Source organism: Chiloscyllium plagiosum, chromosome 17, assembly GCF_004010195.1.
Source record: "Chiloscyllium plagiosum isolate BGI_BamShark_2017 chromosome 17, ASM401019v2, whole genome shotgun sequence".
NCBI classification, from domain to species: Eukaryota; Metazoa; Chordata; class Chondrichthyes; order Orectolobiformes; family Hemiscylliidae; genus Chiloscyllium; species Chiloscyllium plagiosum.
In genome coordinates, this window is record NC_057726.1 from 51,863,758 (window position 1) to 51,885,281 (window position 21,524).

The following is a 21,524-nucleotide window of genomic DNA, read 5'->3' on the forward strand; positions in this document are numbered from 1 at the left end:
TAATGGGTTCCATGCTTTTGAAAAGGAGAGAGGGGCTCATGAAACAAAAGGGAAGCTCACATACAGGTTAGAGGGTGAGGGAAACTACAGACCAAGAAGTTGCAGGTCAAAAGAAAAAGGGAGTGGGGTAACAGTTGTAGAGGAAAAGTACAAAATATTTGTCCAGGGCCAATTCTTCTGAGTTTCTGTAGTATATTCTGTTTTTATTTCAGATCTCCAGCACCCACCGTGTTTTACTGTTTTATTATTGAGGGTAGTGTTGTCCTTTTCCTAGAGACTATGATCGTTACTTCATGTGTAACTACAAAGTTGAACCACAGATGCAGGCATAACTAACAATGCTGATCTTGTATTTCAATCAAGATGATGATTACAAGCACATCAAATGGCAATTTCATGATATAGTGAGGGCAGAGAAGACCCAATACCTACAAGCATTGATTGAATAGTTTTCCAGTCAGTAAAAGTTGATCTATATTCAATAAACCATTGGTGATTGGCATCATTCTTATTAGTACATTGATGAGGAAATCAAAACACATCTGAGATATCTAATGCTTGGCTGTCCAGCCCCTGACTTCCACAATATCTATATTACCTTAAAATGGAAACATGCAATAATTACAATGCTGAGATATCATTCAATATCAAGGTTAACAATTGCTGAGGGAGTGTAAAAATCTGAAAATTATGCCATAAATTTTCTGTGCACTTTAAATTCTGACGTTATTGTGGTCATTGTTTTCAAAAGCTAAATAATTTATGGTACTGTTCAAACAAGATCTTCTGGTCTCGCTGTTGGCAAGTTTGGAGGCAAGGAGAGCATTTAATTAGGCGGGGTAGTGTTTTAACCCGAATCTGCTGCCTTCATACCTCTGCCGGAATTAAGTTTTTGGGATGAATTCCAGGCCTATGAAAGACCACTTAAGGGCATTAACCCAGCTTTAAAGAATTATGTTGCATGTGTTGTGCCTGACAGGTCAAACTGTGAAGGCATCTGCCCTGGCTTCCAACCTCTTCTGGCTCTCCCCTCTATTCCATACCCCATGGGCACACACAACATTACTGAACCTGGATCCTTCATGATCCTCAGACTCAGATTTCCCTTAGGCAACAGCCATGGCCTTTTCAGTGGCAGTGTTAAGAACAAGAGCTGCCTGCCTCTGACTGCCTGGCCACTGTCACCAGGTGGGATATCTGTCACTATTGTTTTGATGCCAGGGTAAGACCCACCATTTGGCTTGTTACTGCCTGTTTAGCATGTGGTTCAACAGGCCTTCCCCAAAAAGGGAGACTGTGCGTCCCTCACCAGCCTTTCAGTTAGCATGCTTAGGGGGTCCTACCCTCTGTTGCTCTAAGGTGATCAGGATTAGCAATTATGACCATAGTTTAAATTACATATTATCTGTGAATCTCATTTTTCATCTCTGACCAACTGAAGTTTTTCCACTCAAACTGTAGCTGAAGGATGTAGTGAATGGAGATAAAGCTACAAATGACCATTTTGATTTTGTTCATGGCAGAACTGTGATTTGGGACAGAAACAGTACTACAGCTGTGGGATTCCTGGATGTTGCAAGTGCTCTGGAGAGGTAATTATCACATAGCGTATTATAAATTATTATCTCTTGCCATGTTTAATTCTGTAATAAAATATTGGAAAACAAAAAAATCCTGCTTTTGTTATCTTTGTTGACCAGTGAAAGATCTAATTCAAATTTACAAGGTACTATTCATCTTTTTCAGAAATATGTAAGAGGTTAATAAAAAGCAGTTTAAGTAAAATGAGTTATTCCTATTGCACTGTAATTGTCATTGGTCCTTCTGTATGTTGCATTTATAGTGTTTTTAAAAAAAAAATCCAGAATATGATTTTGGCAGCAAAGACTAAGGAATTTCAGATTAACACGTTTGAGTGTTAATCACATTTTGCTCTCATTCCTTCCATTGTGTATTTTTGCCACACATTTGCACATATACCTGCAAAGTAGAAAGCAGGTGATATTCTCCATTCCATTCCAATGTTTATCTTTAGTCACCCTCAAACTGAAGTACGTTAGAATCGTCATTGGCAATCATTCTCTAATGCATACGATTGTTTACCTTGGAAATTCCATGTCGTTGGTGGTCTTGGATTCTGTGGGTGATGTGCCCAATTGTAGAGCCACATCTCTGACCACATGTTTAATAAGTGTTTCTGGGAGGTGGAATTAGTCCGTGGCCATGGGATCTTTAGCATTCTTTTCACTGGTTCCTTTTCCAACGTTCCTCTTGCCAATGGGTGTCCTCAAATAATTGTGTCTCTTCCGGAATTTTCTCCAAGTCTTTTCCTTCTCCTATACATTGTTATCCATGTTGCATTTCTTGAGGAAAACTATAGAATCTTTGAAATGCTGCTGTGGTTCTCCTCTTGTTCATATACCTTCCTCGAACTGGGTGATGATTTGCTTTAGTAGTCTGAACTCGAGCATCCTAATCCCGTAGCCAACCAAGCGGAGTTGGTTTCAAATTATCGTGACCTCAAAGCTGGTGCGATTAGCTGCTTCAAGGACACTGATTTTAGTATGCCTGTCCTCCCAGCTGACTCAGAGAATCTGTCCCAAACAGCATTGATTGTACTTCTCAAGAGTCTTGAGGTGTCATCTGGACATAATCCAAATCCCAGAACCACATAGAAGAGCCAGAAGGGTAACTGACTTATATGCGAAGATCTTGGTTTCAGAATGGATGTCATGGTCATCGAAGACTCTCATCCTTAGGCATCCAAAGGTGGGGCTATCAGTTTAGGATGTTATGTTGAATCTCGGCATCAATGTGAGCCTTAGATAAGAGTTAGCTTTCTAGGTGAGGGCATTGTTACACACTTGGGTGGATATTTCTGTTGATTGTAATGGAGGGATGGACCGAATGTTGACCTGGGACAGGTTAGTAAAGGACTTCAGTCTTCTTGAGATTGCAACTTAGACCAGTTCCTTTAAATGCTTCCTAGTATGGCAGAAGTTGAAGCCACCATTGGACAGATGAAGAATGGAAAAACTGCAGTAAAGACAGTCTTCAGCAGAGATTTTTCAAACTTGGAGGAATAGAGCTGACCCATGATCTCCATCAACTATTCCTGAAAATCTGAGACAAAGAATAATTCCCTGCCAATCTCAGATTTGCCATTGTCACCATCTTTAGGAAGAGTCAAGATGGACTGTGGGAACTATTGTGGAATCTCCCTACTCTTCATCGTCAGAACAATCATCATCTGAATCTTCACTAGGTGCCTACTCCCAGTGTCTGAGGAAATCCCTTCCTGAAAGCCAGTATGGTTTCTGAGCAAACCGTAGAACTATGGATATGATTTTCACTGGTTGGCAAGAGAAATTAGATTAGATTAGATTACTTACAGTGTGGAAACAGGCCCTTCGGCCCAACAAGTCCACACCGACCCTCCTAATATCAACCCACCCAAACCCATTCCCCTACATTTATTCCTTCACCTAACACTACGGGCAATTTAGCACGGCCAATTCACCTACCCTGCTCATTTTTGGACTGTGGGAGGAAACCGGAGCACCCGGAGGAAACCCACGCAGACACGGGGAGAATGTGCAAACTCCACTCAGGCAGTTGCCTGAGGAGGGAATTGAACCCGGGTCTCTGGTGCTGTGAGGCAGCAGTGCTAACCACTGTGCTACCGTGCCGCCCTATGCTAGGAAAAAAGCAAGTACATAGTCTTCATAAGTCTGACCAAATTGGGAAGTGCTGTGAAAGAACCTATCAAAGACCAGCTGGCTAAATAAATTCTTCGACACCCTCTGTCTTCTCCACAATAAGATGTTGATCATGGTAAAAGACAGAATCCTTTGAGGTCAAGCAGGGATGTGTCATCATCCCTACCCTTTCCTTCATCTTTGACATATCATTCTTCATCTTGTTAAGAACAAGCTTCCCAGTAGTGTGAACATTGTGTACAGGATAGAGGGAAATTTTTCAACCTCAACTCATTGAAATACAAGAAGAAAACAACGCCAATTTCGCTTGTGGAACTTCAATATACAGATAACAACATCATTGCTGCTCTCTCAGAAGAGAACATGTGAATTGTCCACAGTTGGCGTATCAGCTGCTTTTTCTTCCATTCCACTTATCATCTGTCACTATCAGTACAGAAACCTATAAAATGGAGAAACTTACCAAATCTCCAATGTGCCAGTCTTGTTGAAAGACTGGACTTTTGTTTGGGGTAAATGAAATATAGTATTAAATATAAGTATCCAAACAACCCACGCAATACAGGGGCAGAAGTAAACCATTTGGCCCTCTCCAGTCCACTCCACCATTCAGTAAGATCATGACTGTTCTGTCTGTGTTCCAAATTCTACATTCCACCGACCTTCAGTAACCTCAAACCTCTTGTCTCCATGTCTATTTAACTCTGCCTTTAAAAATAACTGATGATTTGCCTCCACTCCACCTGAGACTCAGAGTTCCAAGTTGCAGAATCTCAAAAGAAAACTTAAAAGGGTCCTAAAAGGGTACCCTAAATTTAAAACCTCTTGGTTCTGAAAGGATACCCCATCCCCCAAAACAAAAGAGGAAACTTCCTTTCCATGGCTAACCTTGTCAAGATTATTCAAGATCTTATATGCTTCAGTCAAGTCACCCTCACTCTTGTAAACTCTATAGGAAACAAACCCAGCCTGTCCAATTTATCCTAATAACACAACCAACTCATTTTAGGAATCAATCCAATAAACCTCCTCTGAATCTCTTCTTATGCATTCATGCCTTCCTTAAGTAAGCAAACTGCACACATATTCGAGACGTGGTTTCACCCATGCCCAATAAAACTGAGGCTGAATATCTTTAATTATAAGTTCAATATCTCTCCTAATAAAAGATAGCATACCATTAGCCTTCCCTGATTACATGCTGTATCTGCACTTCACGCACCAGAACACCTAATCCTTCTGCACCTCAGAATTCTGCAGTAGTTTTCCATTTAAATACTACTCCTGCATTTCATTCTTGAACAATTTCACATCTTCCCACATTATTCCCCCATTTGTAAGATTTTTGTCCATTCACTCATCTTAAAATATGGATGATTTCAGGAGCATTATCATGCAGTTCACTCTAAGATCTAATATACTTTGCTTATTGTCAATTATGTATGATAAAACCCTTGGAATAAGCGAAGGACTTAACATGAATAGCCATATATTCAAACACCCAATAGTGTTTCTTGAAATGGAGCTTGCAGCAAACAAATATTTAAAAATCAAAGAGTTTAGAATAGTCAAAAACAACTGAGGAACTTAAAGCCCATCTCTGCTATTTGAGAAATGCATTTGCAGTAGGATGAGGTAAAAACATACAAAAACAGGAAGTGCTAGAGAAAATCAGCAGGTCTAGCAGCATCTGTAGAGAGAAAAACGGTAAACGTTTTGAATCCTGTGCCCTTTCATTCGACGTTACTGGACAGAGAAAAACAAAATTAATATTTTGTGTCCAGTAACGTCTGATGAAAGGGCACAGGATTCAAAGCATTTACTGTTTTTCTCTCTACAGATGCTGCCAGATATGCTGACATTCTCGAGCACTTAGTTTTTGTTTCAGATTTCCAACATCTGCCATTTCTTAATTTTGTTATAGATTTTAAAAAAGTTGGTGTAATGACCAAAAGGTCTTTGTGTTCTCTCCCTAGTTCCTTCTGTGACATGAATGCCAAAACATAATCATCACTTTCACTTTATTTTCCAGGAATTATATGCTGAGATCAATGCCTTTCCCAATGAGTGATGTGTCCCAGGCTTATCGTAGCAATCCAGAGAAAACTGATGAAGCGCTGCAAAAAGTAAAACTTATCACTATTCTATTTGTGACAGCATTGTATAATAGTCTATGTTGTGATTTTTGAATCTGCACTGGTCTGGAAATGAATAACATAAAGCATAACGCTTATTTATAAGACCAATTTCTGATTTCCAGATACAATCGTATCTCTTACGGAATAATCAGATGAAGAAATTTTCGCCAGAGCAGGCCTTTCGATTGCAAGAGAGAATTGTAACTAGTTCTACACAGCAGGTAAGGAGTCATTTCTTTATTGATAGGTAAATCATAATTTATTAATTCTCATCTAACATATTGCAATTGTGAATTATCGTCTGAAATCTCTGCATTCAGAAAAGCCATGCCAGAGATATTTGTATCATCAATAGTCACAGGTGAAGTGACGGAAGACTGGAGGTAGGCTAACATGGTGCCACTATTTAAGAAAGGTGGAAAGGAAAAGCCAGGGAATTATAGACCAGTGAGCCTGACATTGGTGGTGGGCAAGTTGTCAGGTGGAATCCTGAGGGACAAGATTTACATGTATTGGGAAAGGCAGGGACTAATTCGGGATAATCAACATAGCTTTGTGCATGGGAAACATGTCTTTCGAACTTGATAGAGCTTTTCGAAGAAGTAATAAAGACAATTGATGAAGGCAGAGCAGGGATGTGACCTATATGGACTCCAGTAGGGCATTCGACAAGATTCCTCATGGTAGACTGGTTAACAAGGTTAGATCACATGGATTACAGGGAGAACTAGCCATTTGGATACAGAACTGGCTTGAAGGTAGAAGACACAGGGTGGTGGTGGAGGGTTGCTTTTCAGACTGAGGCCTGTGACCAGTGGAGTGCCACAAGGATCGATGCTGGGTCCTTTTCATCATTTATATAAATGATTTGGAGGTGTACATGGGAAGTATCATTCGTAAGTTTGCAGATGACACCAAAAGTGGAGGTGTAGTGGACAGCAAAAAAAGGTTACCTCAGAGTATAACAGGATCTTGATCAGATGTGCCAATGGGCTGAGGAGTGGCAGATGGAGTTTAATTTAGATAAATGTGAGTGCTGTTTTTTAGGAAGGCAAATCAGAGCAGGACTTAAATACTTAATAGTAAGGTCCTGGGGAGTGTTGATGAACAAAGTGACCTTTGAGTGCAGGTTCATAGCTCATTGAAAGTGGAGTCTCAGGTAGATAGAATAGTGAAGAATGCATTTGGTATGTTGTCCTTTATTGATCAGAGTATTGATTATAGGAGTTGGGAGGTCATGTTGCCGCTGTACAGGACATTGGTTAGGCCACTTTTAGAATATTGTGTGCAATTCTGGTCTCCTTCGTATTGGGAGAATGTTGTGAAACTTGAAATGGTTCAGAAAAGACTTACAAAGGTGTTGCCAGCGTTGGAGGACTTGAACTTTAGGGAGAGGTTGAATAGGCTGGTGCTGCCTTCCCTGGAGCATTGGAGGCTGTGGCGTGACCGTATAGAGGTTTATAAAATCATGTGGATAGGATAAATAGACAAGGTCTTTTCCCTGATGTGAGGGAGTCCAGAATTAGAGGGCACAGGTTTAAGGTGAGAGGGGAAAGATATAAAAGAGGACCTAAAGGCCTCTTTTTCACACAGAGGTGATGTGTTTATGGAATGAGCTGCCAGAGGAAGTGGTGGAGGTTAGTACAATTGCAACATTTAAAAGGCATCTGGATGGCTATATGAATAGGAAGGGTTTGGAGGGATATAGGCCAGGTGCTGGCAAATGGGACTAGATTAGGTTAGGATATATGGTCGGCATGGACGAGTTGGAGTCTAGGGTCTGTTTCCGTGCTGTACATTTCTATGACTCTAATGGCTTGCTTTAGTTGTCAAAAGGTAAATTTGCTACTTCTGTTGCCTCAAGGATCTTTCTTCAGCCCCATGTTCTTGTTCTTCTACATGATGCCCCTTGGGGACATCTTGCATAGACATAAAGCCACTTTCCAAGTTTATGCTGAGAGTACTCAGGGGTAATTCTACTCCACTCAATAGATCCCCTTATTTTTCTGCTCTCTTTTTATATGACAAATAATAGTAACCAGGATGAAGGAAAACATTGAGTTAATTTACACTGCAGTAAAGCTAGTGTTAATGAAGCTAAAAATCTTAAAGTGAAGTTTTACAGGTATGACCATCGCCAGAGCCGAGATCAAACCACTAAAGTGAAGTAAAGCTGAATTGATGTTTTTGTATTTCTCAAGGTTATGCCTGATGTAAGGTACTAACAACTCATTCATGATTAGATACTGAATATAAGATTTAGTTTAAATACAGAGGGTGATGAAGAGGAAAGAAGAAATGTACTCTACAGAGCTACACAGTCGTCAGCTTAAAACTAGCCTGTTACAGTTTACTTAGCAAATTTGAATGGGAATTTTTGACATACCAATTTTGACATAGTATCTGTTAACAGAAAAATAGGACCAAACATTACAACAAAAAATACATACCCTATGTAGGACATGTATACTGTAAGGAAACCAACTGAATACACAGTAATGTGTTTGTATACAGATGGTGGACAGCATGTGTGATCTGGTGGAAGAAAATTTGAACATCATGAACAAGGACTCCATGAAAGAAAAGCAAGAGGATGTAGTGTTTGCTGAAAAAATCATAAAAGATGCTAAGACATTAACCACAGTGAGTCCTTGAAAAGGCTGCTACCATTTTATGTGCTAAATATTTTTAAATGTATCATCTTCCTTCAGGGTGCTACCAGAATGGTGTATCACTGTTGTTATATAATGATACAGACACATTGCCTATCCCTACGGGTTACATGTTTCTGCCATGGATCTTCATCTGACTGAACAGGTTTATTTGTGACCAATATGATCTTGAGCACATTGGACCAGATCTCCTTTGAAGGCAATGTTATGATTCCAGTTGATGCTAATACTGAACAAAGTCAAAACGTGTGGGCTGGAAAAGCACAGCTGGTCAAGCAGCATCCGAAGAGCAGGAGAGTCAACATTTCGAGCATGAGCTCTTCATCATAGGATTGGTGGGAAGGAAGATGGACAGGTAGGACAGTTCAAGAGGGTAGTGCCTAGTTGAAGGGTTGGATCTGGATTAAGGTGGGGAGAAGGGGAAACGAGGAAACTGGTGAAATCCACATTGATCCCGTGTGGTTGGAGGGTCCCTAGGTGGAAGATGAGGCATCCTTCCTCCAGGCGTCAAGTAGCTAGAGTTTGGCAGTGGAGGAGACCCAGGACTTGCATGTCATTGGCGTCAGATCCCAGGCAGATCCCAGAATGACCTGATGCTTGAATGACAGTAAATTTTACTTTTTATTTACCTCTGAGGTCACAGTCACTGAACATATTCACAAGAAGTTGCTAATAAACATTTAACAAAAGTACATTAAATTTATTTACAGATTTGTTAAAATTTCCAAGAATTATTTCAAAAACATCTGACTGAAGATATCAGAAAGAAAGATATCTTCAGTCAGGTAACCAAACAACAATCAACTGCCATCCCCATATCCAAACTAAAGCATCAAGTTCAGCTGGCACATGGAACAGGAATGGGCCATTCAGCCCATCAAGCTTGCTCCATCATTCAATATGCTCTTGGCTGACCGAATACTTCAATGCCTTTTATCTACAATATCTCTACATCTCAGTACATCATTAATAATTCAAAATCCAGCAAACTTCACTCAAAGAATGAGCCTCCCTAGCTCTCGCGGTAGAGAATTCCAAAGATCTACAACCACTTGAGCAAAAACATTTTTCCTGTTCTCAGTCCTCAATGTGTTTTTAAATTGTATCCCTGGTTCTTACTCCTTAACTTGATCCAGCCTGTCCATCCCTTTAAGTGTTTTGGAGGTTTCAATGAAATCACGTTTCATTCTTCAAGACTTCAGAGAATAAGGCCCAGTTTGCCCAGTATCTCTTCATAGAATTGTCCTGCCATCCCCGGAACAAATCTGGTGAACCATTATTGCACTCGTTCTATGGGAATAATATTGTTCCTGAAATAAGAGAACAAAAACTGCACACACATCCTTTGCTTAAACCCTCATATAGAACTTAGAACAGTACAGCACAAGAACGGGCACTTTGGCCCATGATGTGCCAAAAATGATGCAAAATTAAACTAACTCTGCCTGTCCTTAGTCCATATCCCTTCATTCCTTGCATATTCATGTGCTTACCTAAAAGTCCCTTAAATGCCTATATTGTGTCTGCCTCCACCATCATTCTTGGCAGCACATTCCACGCTCCTACCACTCTCTGCTTTTAAACAAAGTCCTTGCTCCTCACATCTCCTTTGAACTTAGCCCCTCTCACTTTAGACATTTCAATTTTGGGAAGAAGATTATGACTGTCAAACCTCTCCATGCATCTCATAATTTTATAGACCTCTATCAAGTCTCCCCTCAGCCTCTGCCACTCTGGAGAAAACAACCCGAGTTTTTCTAGCCTCACCTTCTACCTCATGCCCTCTAATCCAGGCAGCATCCTGATAAACTTCTGTACCCTCTCCAAAACCTCCACATCCTTCCTGTAATGTGGTGACCAGAATTGAATGCAATACTCTAAGTGCAGCCTAACCAAAATCTTATAAAGCTGCAACATGACATCCTGACTCTTGTACTCAATACTCTGACTAATAAAGGCAAGCCTGCCATATGCCTTCTTTACCACCCTATCTGCTTGTGTGGCCACTTTCAGGGAGCTATGGACTTGAACCCCAAAATCCCTCTGTACATCAATGCTGTTCAGCATCCTACTAGAAACTGTATAATTTTCCTTAACTTTTGATCTTTTAAATTATGGCATCTCTCATTTGCCTGGATTAAACTGCATCTGCCATTTCTCTGCCCATATCTGCAACTAATCTATATCCCGCTGTACTCTTTGACAACTTTCTACACTATCCACACCTCTGCTGATCTTTGTGTCATCTAACACAAAGACTTACTAACCCACCCATTTATGTTTTCATCAGAGACACATGTATATAAACAGCAGAGGTCCCAGTATGGATCCCCGTGGAACACCACTAGTCATGGACCTCCAGCCAGAAAAATACCCATCCACCACTACCCGCTGCCTTCTGTGGACAAACCAATTCTGAATTCAAGTGGCCAAGTCACCATAGATCCCAAACATTTTATTCTTCTGGGTGACCCTACAGTGATAAAGACTAAGCTTTCATTAGCCATCTTAATAGCTTGAAACTTCTGCACATTAGCCTTCACTAACTTATTGACATGTATACCCAGATCCCTTTGCACATTCATACTTTCCAACCTCTTAACATTTAAGAAATACTATGTACAAGTGCTCCTCTCACCAAAGTGGGTAACCTTACATTTTTTCACATTATACGCTATCTGTCATGTTCTTGCCCATTCACTAAGCCTGTTCAAATGCTCCTGAAGCTACTTTACATCTTCCTCACAAACACACATTTCTGTTCAGCTTTGTATATTTGCAAATTTGGAAAAGTTACATTGAGTCTCCACATCCAATTTGTATGAACAGCTGGGGACCAGGTACTGATTCTTGCAGTATCCCACTTGTCACAGTCTGCTAACACAAGAATGATCCATTTATTTCTACTCTCCTTTTATTATCTGTTTGGCAATACTTAATCCATGGCTGTGCATTACTCCTATCCCATGTACTTTAATGTTGCCAATCTGGACTACACCTCCTCCCACCCTGCCTTCTGCAAAAACGCAATCCCTTACTCTCAATTCCTCCGCCTCCACTGCATCTGCCAAACCTACATCCCAGGTTCTATCATGAAACGAGTTGCTTTCAGCACACCACCAACCCATTTTCACTTACTCACTGCCCTCATTATCTGCTTAATACCACCTTTTCCTACCCAATATCTGTTCTGAAGAAGGGCCACTGGCCTTGAAATGTTATTTCTGCTTTCTATCCACTGCTGCCAGACCTGCTGAGTTTCTCCAGTGATTTATGTTTTAGTTTCTTAGTCCTCCTTTGCTGTATTCTTTACAACTTCCCAATCCTCATTTATTATTCTTTCTTATCGGTTTATAAGATTTTTGTTTTAATCCCATACAATCCTTAACTTTCTTCAGCCACAGTTGACTGACCTTTTGTAAGTTTTTAACTCCATTTTGATAGGTTTCTTTTCAGTAAATATCTGCTTACATTTTGTCCTCTTTTCCTGAGATCATTAAATGAGATGCTGACTCAGCTCATTTACTGCTTATCATAATTTTCACAATCTTGTGTCTCCATAGCGTTGTAGGCTATTTTTCTCTTTAATACTTTCTTTCTGGCTTTCTTCTAAACAGCCACCAGGGTTTTTCCCCCAGCTCTTACTATTTGGTTTGCAAATAACAACGTTTCTGTTGTTAAAGACAACCTTTCTCTGAAATGATGTGCTTCTGTCTGAATGAAGGTTCATCTGGGCTGAATGAACCAGCCCTTCTATATCTCTCTCTCTATGGTAAAACACATCAATAAACACTTCTCTTCCCAGCTGACTTGCTGTTCACTTATTTAAAGTCACATAACATTTTGGAAATTTTTAATTTCCTTGTTCAAAACTACTTTCTGACTTTGTTAAGGACTGTCTTTCTTTTTAAACAGAACTAAAAACAAAAATCTATGTCTCCTCTACTGTAGAACTCAGATGACCAAATAATACTGAAGGTCTGTTTCCATGCTGTACATTTCTATGACTATGACTAATAATAATAATATTATTATATTATTCAAGGACGGGCTCAATTTCTTGTCGGCAGTGTGGTAAAGGTCATTAGGCCCAACAAGACCCACCCAGACCCATTCCATACCCAATTGCTCTACATTTCTCCTGACTAATGCATCTAGCCGACACATCCCTGAACACTACGGGCAATTTAGCTTGGCCAATTCACCTAACCTGCACATCTTTGGACTGTGGAAGCAAACCAGAGCACCCAGAGGAAACCCACGCAGACACAGGGAGAATGTGCAAACTCCACACAGCCTAAGGCTAGAATTGAACCTGGGTCCCTGGCGCTGAGCCGCCGTGCTTCCCAGGTTGACAAACTTGGATCAGAGTAGTCAATGACATTGTTGCCATTGTTGAACTGCAGATCATATTTCTCTGTGGTGATCAGTTTAGTTTATGGCAAGGTGGAGAGGTTTTTTTTATTTAAGGAAGTATTTAGTTCTGATAACAGAGTCCAATTGATCTTTGAGATGTATAGTCACAGTCAGGTAGATTGTAAATACTTTGAGGACTATCATAGGAACAGGAGCAAGCCATTCAGCCTCTTGAGCCTGTTTGACCATTCAACGAGGTCATAGCTAATCTGTAGCATAACTCCATATACCTGCCTTTGGCTATATCCCTTAATACCTTTGCTTAACAAAACATTATCTATCCCAGATTTAAAATTAAGAACTGAGCCTGCATCCAGTTTATGGAAAAAGGATTCCAAACATCTACCATCCCTTTTCTGTAAAAGTTCTTCCTAATATCTCTCCTGAATGGTCTGGCTCTAATTCTCAGATTGTGACCCCTAGTTCTAGAATCCCAAAGAAAATCTGGCCCCTGCTTGTGTCATTGTCCAACAGGTATATTCCTGTAACTTGATCTTAGGCACTCCTATTCATTATTGTCAACTTTCCCAAGAAGTAAAGAATTGAGGGGTTGTGTTATGAAACCTTAAAAGTTCATTTTAACATTTTAAAAATTATTGATAATGTTTTTACTTACTACTGGGAGTTTCTAGCTGTTCTTCTCTTTCTATCTTTACAGGTGTTACCAACCTTGTACCAAGTGGGTAACACTCCACCTTTACTAAGAACGGTACAACACAAGCTGGAGTCAGTTGCTGAAGAAGTCTCCCAGGCTGTAAATGAAGAAATCCAGGTATGAATCAGATATCTGGCCGATGTTAATTTTTAAAAACTCTGCAAACCATTTTCTCCCACAGAATTTGTGCAGATTGTTTTCTTCCAAAAGGCATAACTCTTTTGCTTTTAAAGTTAAAAATCACACAACACCAGGTTATACTCCAACAGGTTTAATTGGAAGCACTAGCTTTCCAGTTAAACCTGTTGGACTACCAACCTAGTGTTGTGTGATTTTTAACTTTGTACACCCCAGTCCAACACTGGCACCTCCAAATCTTTTGTGTCTCACCCGTGTTACAATCCTGCACTATGTGGGGAAAGGAGAAGTTGTCTTCTTCTACAACTGTTTGAATTATACTAAAGAAAATGTGAATGAGTTGACCTCCATTTGACATTTTGCAGCTGAAGTGTCTCATTTTATCACTTTTTATGTTTCTGTGGGTTCGTATCTAGTTGATCTGCTGTAGAGATTTTATTTGAGCCTTCTCCTCAGAAAATTGAGGCTGATTTGTTAAGGTGGTACCAACCATTTTTTCTTCTCTAACCAGACAGAGTTTAGAATGTTTGAAACTTTGATGTGATTGAACTACATAGATCCTCCAATGAAGCAATTAGCATTTCCAGTAAGAGCACTGATCAGCTCATGTTTGCACAGAGCAATTGTGGATATATAAACTGAAAACTGTTTTTCAGTAGTGAAAATTCATCAAATTGCCTGGAAAACTGAGCTATTTGATTCAAACCTGCAAATGAGGAACTGAACAGGACTTGGAACTACATTTCCTGGAACAGACGTGTTGGTGTATATTTTGTTCCACAAATCCGGATGACACAAGTTTCAGTACAACGGTAGATGCTTTATTATCGGACAGCCGGCGAGAAATTCTCAATATATGTCTCAACTCCTAGCGAGTAGGAGTTTTGGTCAGAGTCTTCAATATAAACTGGAAATTCATTTAAACAAAATCCAGTGCTATAATGTAGAATGTGCACAGTTTCCAACTCTGGACTCCATTATAATTACCTGGTTCTAATCTTTCAATTTAAATCCCCAATTTGTTTTTTTTTCAAGCAATTCTGATCAGTCATTGCTCTTTTGTACTGTCCTAGACTTTGAAATGACTGCGACAGCATTAATAAAAGTTTGGTCAAGATGCTTCATATGCACAAAGAATGACTAACCCAGAGACACAGATATTTACAACAATATCTTAACTTTTATGAACATGATTTTTTTTGCAAGATAATGTTGAACTGACACTTCAGTTCTCAGTGAGGAGGGGAAATTGACATAGAATAAAGCTACAAAAGGCATTCCATACTGATAAAGAAGATGCAGCAGTCTTAAAATTATGTGGAGGTAAACGAGTCCGAATAAAATATTCAATTCAACCAGTATCATTTTCTGAAAACAATATTGTTGGTTTGGTATACCCAGATCTACCTTTATACTCTGTTTTGCAATTTTTTAATTGGACTGTATGAAGTTCACTGTAATTCCTCCACTTGGTGAACAAATATTAAAGTCTGGGTTGATTTTCCTCAGTGTTAGGTTTAGATTTTTTTTGTGAAGAAATGAGCAGATAACCTTCACAAATCACCATCACTTTCCGTCCGGATACTAGGACCCTGTTGAGTACAGACACATGTAACTTGTCGCCCAGTATCGAGAATTGTAACAGCCTCCCCCGCGTGGCCGGGAGTGACCAAAGCTAAGACCTCGTCCACCCGAAGGTCAGATTGCTCAGCACTGATGGTAACTTTGGGGGTACTGAGGGGAGTAGGGAAATGGGCTGTTGGGAGGGCCTCCCGAAAGAGCCCTCGGGATGCTGTCTGCGATTTCTTTAATTTTAGGGGACTGATGACCCCCAGCCACCTTCCCAAACGCATGCAGACATTGGATCACTTGAATCCTAGCCCACAAAGTGTCTCCGCGCACACCCTCTATATTTCCTCTAACCCCCCCCCCCCCACCTTACTCTTGCAACGGGGCAATTCTGTGTCCTTCGTGAAACGGCAGACCGCACTTGGCTTTGTTATTGGACAGCCGGTGAGAGATTCACAATGTCCCCAAAAGTAGTTGTACGTCTATTTGTGGTGACACTGCTCCATGAATCTCTGCTCTACACACAAAGGCAGTACCTTTTATAGGAATAATACAAAAGGTCTATGAGTCACATGGTTGATTGTCATTACATTGTTTAAGATGGGCAGTTATAATTTTACAAGGCCCGGTGAATGTCAATGTCCCGTGATAACGAGTGAATGGATTACAGGGACAGATTAACGTATTCGTCATGCTCATGTGTTGATGGGAAAAGATTAAAACGGAAGGGTTTTGCCTGTTCTCAATAAGCAATTCATATACCTGTACTAATATGGAGGGGAAGCAAGATAATGGGAGCATGAGGCAGTTCAACAGGGTTGTGTCTAAGGGTATCAGTGTTGCCTGAAGCTGCAGAGGAATCCACATGTGTGGCTCCAATAGATTCCTTCTCTAAGATTCAGTCAGCCTTCTCCCTACTGAGATGTTCTGTCTATTCTGTAAGAGCTGAAAATGTGTTGCTGGAAAAGCGCAGCAGGTCAGGCAGCATCCAAGGAGCAGGAGAATCGACGTTTTGGGCATGAGCCCTTCTTCAGGAATGCTTTGTTATTGGACAGCCGGTGAGAGATTCTCAATGTCCCCAAAAGTAGTTGTGCGTCTACTTGTGGTGACACTGCTCCACGAATCTCTGCTCCTGAAGAAGGGCTCATGCCCGAAACTTCAATTCTCCTCCTCCTTGGATGCTGCCTGACCTGCTGCGCTTTTCCAGCAACACATTTTCAGCTCTGATCTCCACCATCTGCAGTCCTCACTTTCTCCTATTCTGTAAGAGGACAGACATGCAATTGATACTGCAGTGAGTCTCTTTGGTAGTGGAATGTTTAACCCTTGAGTCCCCAGTATGCCTTGAAAGAGAAGTAAAACATGGAACTGATCCCCTTGTGGCTTTCTAACTTCCTCAGAGGTGTACTAAATTCTCAGAGAAGGACTGTGACTGGGATGCTGTGGTTTAGTTATATTGTACTGGGTTTACTATGCTTACAACTTTTCTTTTTTGAGCTTCTGGAGTGTGAATATGTGCTGGATAAATGTAAACTTTACGTAACAAGCATATTAAATGCAAATGGTATCCATTTGATTTGATCTACTGTCTTGTGAACAGTACAGGGAGCTCAAAGCAAACAAGGACATAGAGATCACAGGGTGCTTGGACAGAGCAAGGCATGCAAGGTTACATTTGCACAGGAGGTGCACAAAAGGAAGGTCAACGTTACGTTTGAAATTAGAGAGGTCCATTTCATCTCATAACCGCATGGAAGAAGCTGTTCTTGAACCTGTTGGTCGTGTGTTCAAGCTTCTGTATCTTCTGCCTGATGGGAGAGGTTGGAAGAGATTATTACTGAAGTGGGAGACATCTGTGACTATATTGGCAGCCTTTCCGCAGCAACAAGAAGTGTAAATGAAATTCACGGATGGAAAATTGGCTTCCATGATGGTCTGGCTTGTGCACACCACTTTCTGTAGTTTCTTACATTCCTGGGCAGAGCAGTTGCCATACCAAGCTGTTATGCACCCAGATAGAATGCTTTCTATGTTGCATCTATAAAAGTTGATGAGGGTCCTTAAAGACATGCCAAATTCCCTAAGCCTCCTGAGGAAGAAGAGGCGTTGTTGTACCTTCTTGACTGTGGCATCAACATGGGAGGTCCAGGACAGGTGGTTGGTTATCGTCACTCCTAGGAACTTGATATTTTCGACCCTCTCCACCTCAGCTCTGTTGATGTAGATAGGGTCATGTCCTCCTTTCTTCCTGATCTAGAATCATATTCAGATTCAAATATATAAATTAAGTTTTAATCTGAATTAGCTGCTAAGTGAGGCTTAAGTGAATTGGTTGTTAGTTTTTAATCAGTTAACTGTGGGCTGTTGAGTCACTTTTTATCGGAAGGGAAATTATAATGGTCCCAGGATGTTTATTGTGTCTGCTGCTCCTGGGATGAGTCAAGATTCACTGAAAACTAACTGCTGTCCTCAGACTTCACGCCCTCAAATACTCGGCGGTATGAGATCTCTTGATGAAGCAGCATAGGTGTCCACTTGAAGCTTGCTAAATTACCTGGAATCCTGTGGATAGAATGCCATGCCTAGTTTGCTGGTGTTCTGTGGTTATAAAGTGTTGAATGCAGAGAAGAGTAACATATTTCAAGAGTACAGTTAGAGGGAAAACTGCCACAGATTGGAATGAATTACCTTGGTAGTTCAATCCAGGCTACCTGATTGCAGGAGAGTCATGTCTTTAAATGTATTTCCTTTATCTATCTGAAGCATTACTAGAAAGCGGTTCTGCTTCTGTCAGAGCAGCAAAGCTTGACTGAGCCATGATAAGTGAAGACAGAAGAGAACTGGTTTTCATTGTGGCATAGTAAGTCTTCAATGACTAACAACTTCCGAGTCTCTGAAGTGCTGCTATATTGAGCAGGGGTTGCAGAGCCTGAATGGGACTGAGAAGGACATTAGTTATAATAGAAGAATCCCCCCTGCAGTACTCAGACTCTCGGCAAAGGGTTGCAGCTGGACATTTGTGTTTTACTTATAACATACTGGGTGTACTGTTTTCTCATTTCTTCTCTTGCATGACTTCTCTTCCAAGTTGTATAAATGTGCATAGATGCTACAAGGGTAGATTTGTGATTGTCAAGGTATATGATACAAAGGGATAAAAATGGCTGCAGTGTTGTGTGTTTATTTATAGAGGTAAGAACTGATCGTAAGTTAATGGTGAATTGTATACAGAGGAACCTCGATTATCCAGCTTTCGATTATCCGAATATCGGATTATCCAGCAAGATGGCAAGGTCCCAAAGCTTGGCTAAACTATGTTAACCGGCATTTGATTATTCGGAATTCGATTAACTCAATGAAATACTCCCCGCCCATGTCCTTCGGATTAATGAGGTTTCTCTGTATATGTTACACAGGTTCTAACTTCATCTGTCTCTTTCAGCCAAGATGTTTTTTGACTTAGCATTGTTCCTATACTACTCAGTGTTTCCTAGGTTACACAAGTATTGGGTATCTTTTCTGGTAGTGTTAATAATAGTTTTATACTACTCTGGACATGACACCTGCAAAAAGCAACCATAAAAGTGTGTCACAGCACAAGTACATTTTACTAAGAGTCCAATCATCTTTAAAATTATTTTTATGTTGCTACAAAATTTTCAAAATATTAATGATTTCTTTTTCATTCTCTTCTTAGACACTCATTCAGTCCCTCATGAAATCCACCAGCATGCTCTGTCCTAATGTTGTGCAGAAAGCCAATATTCAGGAGCAGCTGGTTAACAAAGTATCCAGTAAAAACTTCATCCCCAAGGACTTTACAAGGAGCGTAATTGTTGAACAGGCTGGATTGGAGATTGTGAACAAACTCAGGTCTGGATAGTCTTACGTGCCAGAGTATCACTAATTCTTCACTAAGCCCATTTAACAAAGAAGTAACGTCAAGAAGAAGTTTTTGTTCAAAGTGTTTATTGACAGAGATTTGATTTTATTTTTCAACGTCACTTTTTTAAGTTGAACAGAGATTCACCATCCTTTTAGCAGTGCATAATTCATAATGGCTATCAAGAGAAAAAAGTATAGAATGGGACAATGGACTTCACTCATTCATAACTATTTAATGAAAATTGATTCCCCTTAAATTTCATTTCCCTTTTAATAACCAAAATTTCCTGAGCCCATCTCTGTTAGAATGTTTTTGTTTCTGTTAAAATAAAACAAATTAATTTTAAAAGTCAAATCAGTTTTAAGTATTAGTATAATTCATTTTTGAAACAAGAGAGGTTCTGAGAGCTTGGACATATTACTATGAAAACTATGAATTAAAATGGCTTATTTTAGCAACTTGGAATTTGTTAATGAATAATTTTCCTCTCTCTTGGCTTTGGATTACAAGTAAGATGAACTGTGAAAATCTCGGTCCCATGTGCAGTGGATATTGGTAACACAAAGCTGCCTACTTGATGGTAATTAGCTTTTTAAAAAACCAGAGAGAGGAAAGAAATTGGAATTAGAAACGTCAAATCCTGTGTGGATATTCAGAGTCTCATAAAGTTGTGATTCAAAGTGCATACTTAGCAGTAACATGCAGAATACTGACCTCAGCTAGCCACTGTGAAATTTATCCACTGCTGCAGAGTGGCAAATTATATTAGAACATGGAATATTTGACTACTGTTCTTTGTCAAGTATGGTGCCATATTCTTTATTTATACCATGGATTTCCTCATAATGAAAGTGGGATAGAAATGTCCAGCTAATAAAATGTCACTTGTTTGTTGGCCTACTTGTGAAGTGCAAACATGCCAATGCCCAATAACCTGGATGAGTGAAGAGAACTTCTGTTTATGTCCACAAACCATTAGGAAAATGTTAAAACATTTGCAACATATCTTGTTGGTGTTGAAGATTCTTTGAATTCTCACTTTGGAACTAACTATAAGATCTCTGCTGCGCATTTGATCTGTTTCCAGTCACTTTTTAAGATATTTTTTCCAAATTGGGCATTTACAGAAGTTACAGGATTGTCAGGGTAGTAATGATCCCATGATAACAATGCTTAGTATACTCTTTCCTGCCCATGGAGCTGCAAGTATATTAGTGTTGTTTAGAATCATTACTAACTAGCACAAGGTGCAAAGTTAAACTGGTTTTGTACGAAAGAATTGATATTTCTGTAGAATTGTTACTAGGGTGATTCCACTAGTAGAGAAAATTCTTGATTAGCTCTAGTAAATAATGAATAGTATTTGTTTTCTGTTGACAGTGAAGTGAAGCTCAGCGTCACTGCTGCTCTAATTGACCACTTTGTGGACCACATTCTGAAGGACCTAACCATTGCTAAACAGAAGCTTGTGAGTGTTGCTATACATTCCATTGTGTTCTGTGTTTTTATTTATAGTGATGGAATTAAATTTAATAGAAACTTAACTATACAATTTGAGTAAAAGTATAAGTAGTGTGTCAGTCCAAGGATCCACAATTTCTCTTGCTCCCAGTCTTGCACCCAGTCACTTCCAAACAAACAACTAATCATATGATTTTTGCTGTACAGGAACCATTTAGATCTTGCCCATTCCCTTCACAGGGGCCACTGGTGTAGGACACACCCTCATGATCCCTATTTCATGCCCCACTCCCCGACCCTCCTCTACCCAATTCAACCCACTGCAATCTTCCCATGAGTACGCCTCCATTTCCACTCCTTCTGTTGGAGGCTCTTTGTCTGCACCTCATCACCCCACAACAGCTACCACCCCTTTGTCCAACCTTCCCAGAGGAACTAGGAACCAATTTCCTGATCCCCATTCCTCTATTCCTCCACTTACAGCAGCTTCCCCCCCATTTTACATTCTTGGTGATTTTTCCTGCTGCTGAGGTCAGTGTGCAATCTCTGCACAGCTTAGAGGGAACACTGTCCCCATTCCTCATCATCTCACTACCCCTTTAGTTTGTTGAAGGAGTTGAGCTGCTCTCTTCTTCCATTACCCTGCTATGAGGCTGTCAGCCTGGTTCCAGCTTCACCCTTACTCAGACTATCATAGAGCCACACTCCCCTACCTACCATGAAGGTCCTCCCTTTGCCATGTATATTTCTATGCTTTATAACCTTTTCTACTAAGGACTTTATCCACACTGGTCATTTTAGGAAAAATCAAGTCTATGTATAACTTACAAAAATAGCTTTGAAGAAATTTAATCCTGTTGCTATGTTTGT

General features: G+C 40.1%; 1 protein-coding gene across 4 annotated transcripts in view; it reads left to right on the top strand.

Moving 5' to 3' along the window:
- The window catches only part of carmil2 (capping protein regulator and myosin 1 linker 2), a 179,955-nt gene that overhangs the window by 119,135 nt on the left and 39,296 nt on the right, over positions 1 to 21,524 (top strand). For all 4 annotated transcript variants that reach the window (XM_043707063.1, XM_043707061.1, XM_043707062.1 and 1 more), the window contains 7 exons: positions 1,524 to 1,592; positions 5,752 to 5,845; positions 5,980 to 6,078; positions 8,372 to 8,500; positions 13,604 to 13,717; positions 19,005 to 19,180; positions 20,574 to 20,661. In XM_043707063.1, coding sequence (XP_043562998.1) covers positions 1,524 to 1,592; positions 5,752 to 5,845; positions 5,980 to 6,078; positions 8,372 to 8,500; positions 13,604 to 13,717; positions 19,005 to 19,180; positions 20,574 to 20,661 — 769 coding nt within the window. The remainder of the gene's footprint in view (positions 1 to 1,523; positions 1,593 to 5,751; positions 5,846 to 5,979; positions 6,079 to 8,371; positions 8,501 to 13,603; positions 13,718 to 19,004; positions 19,181 to 20,573; positions 20,662 to 21,524) is intronic.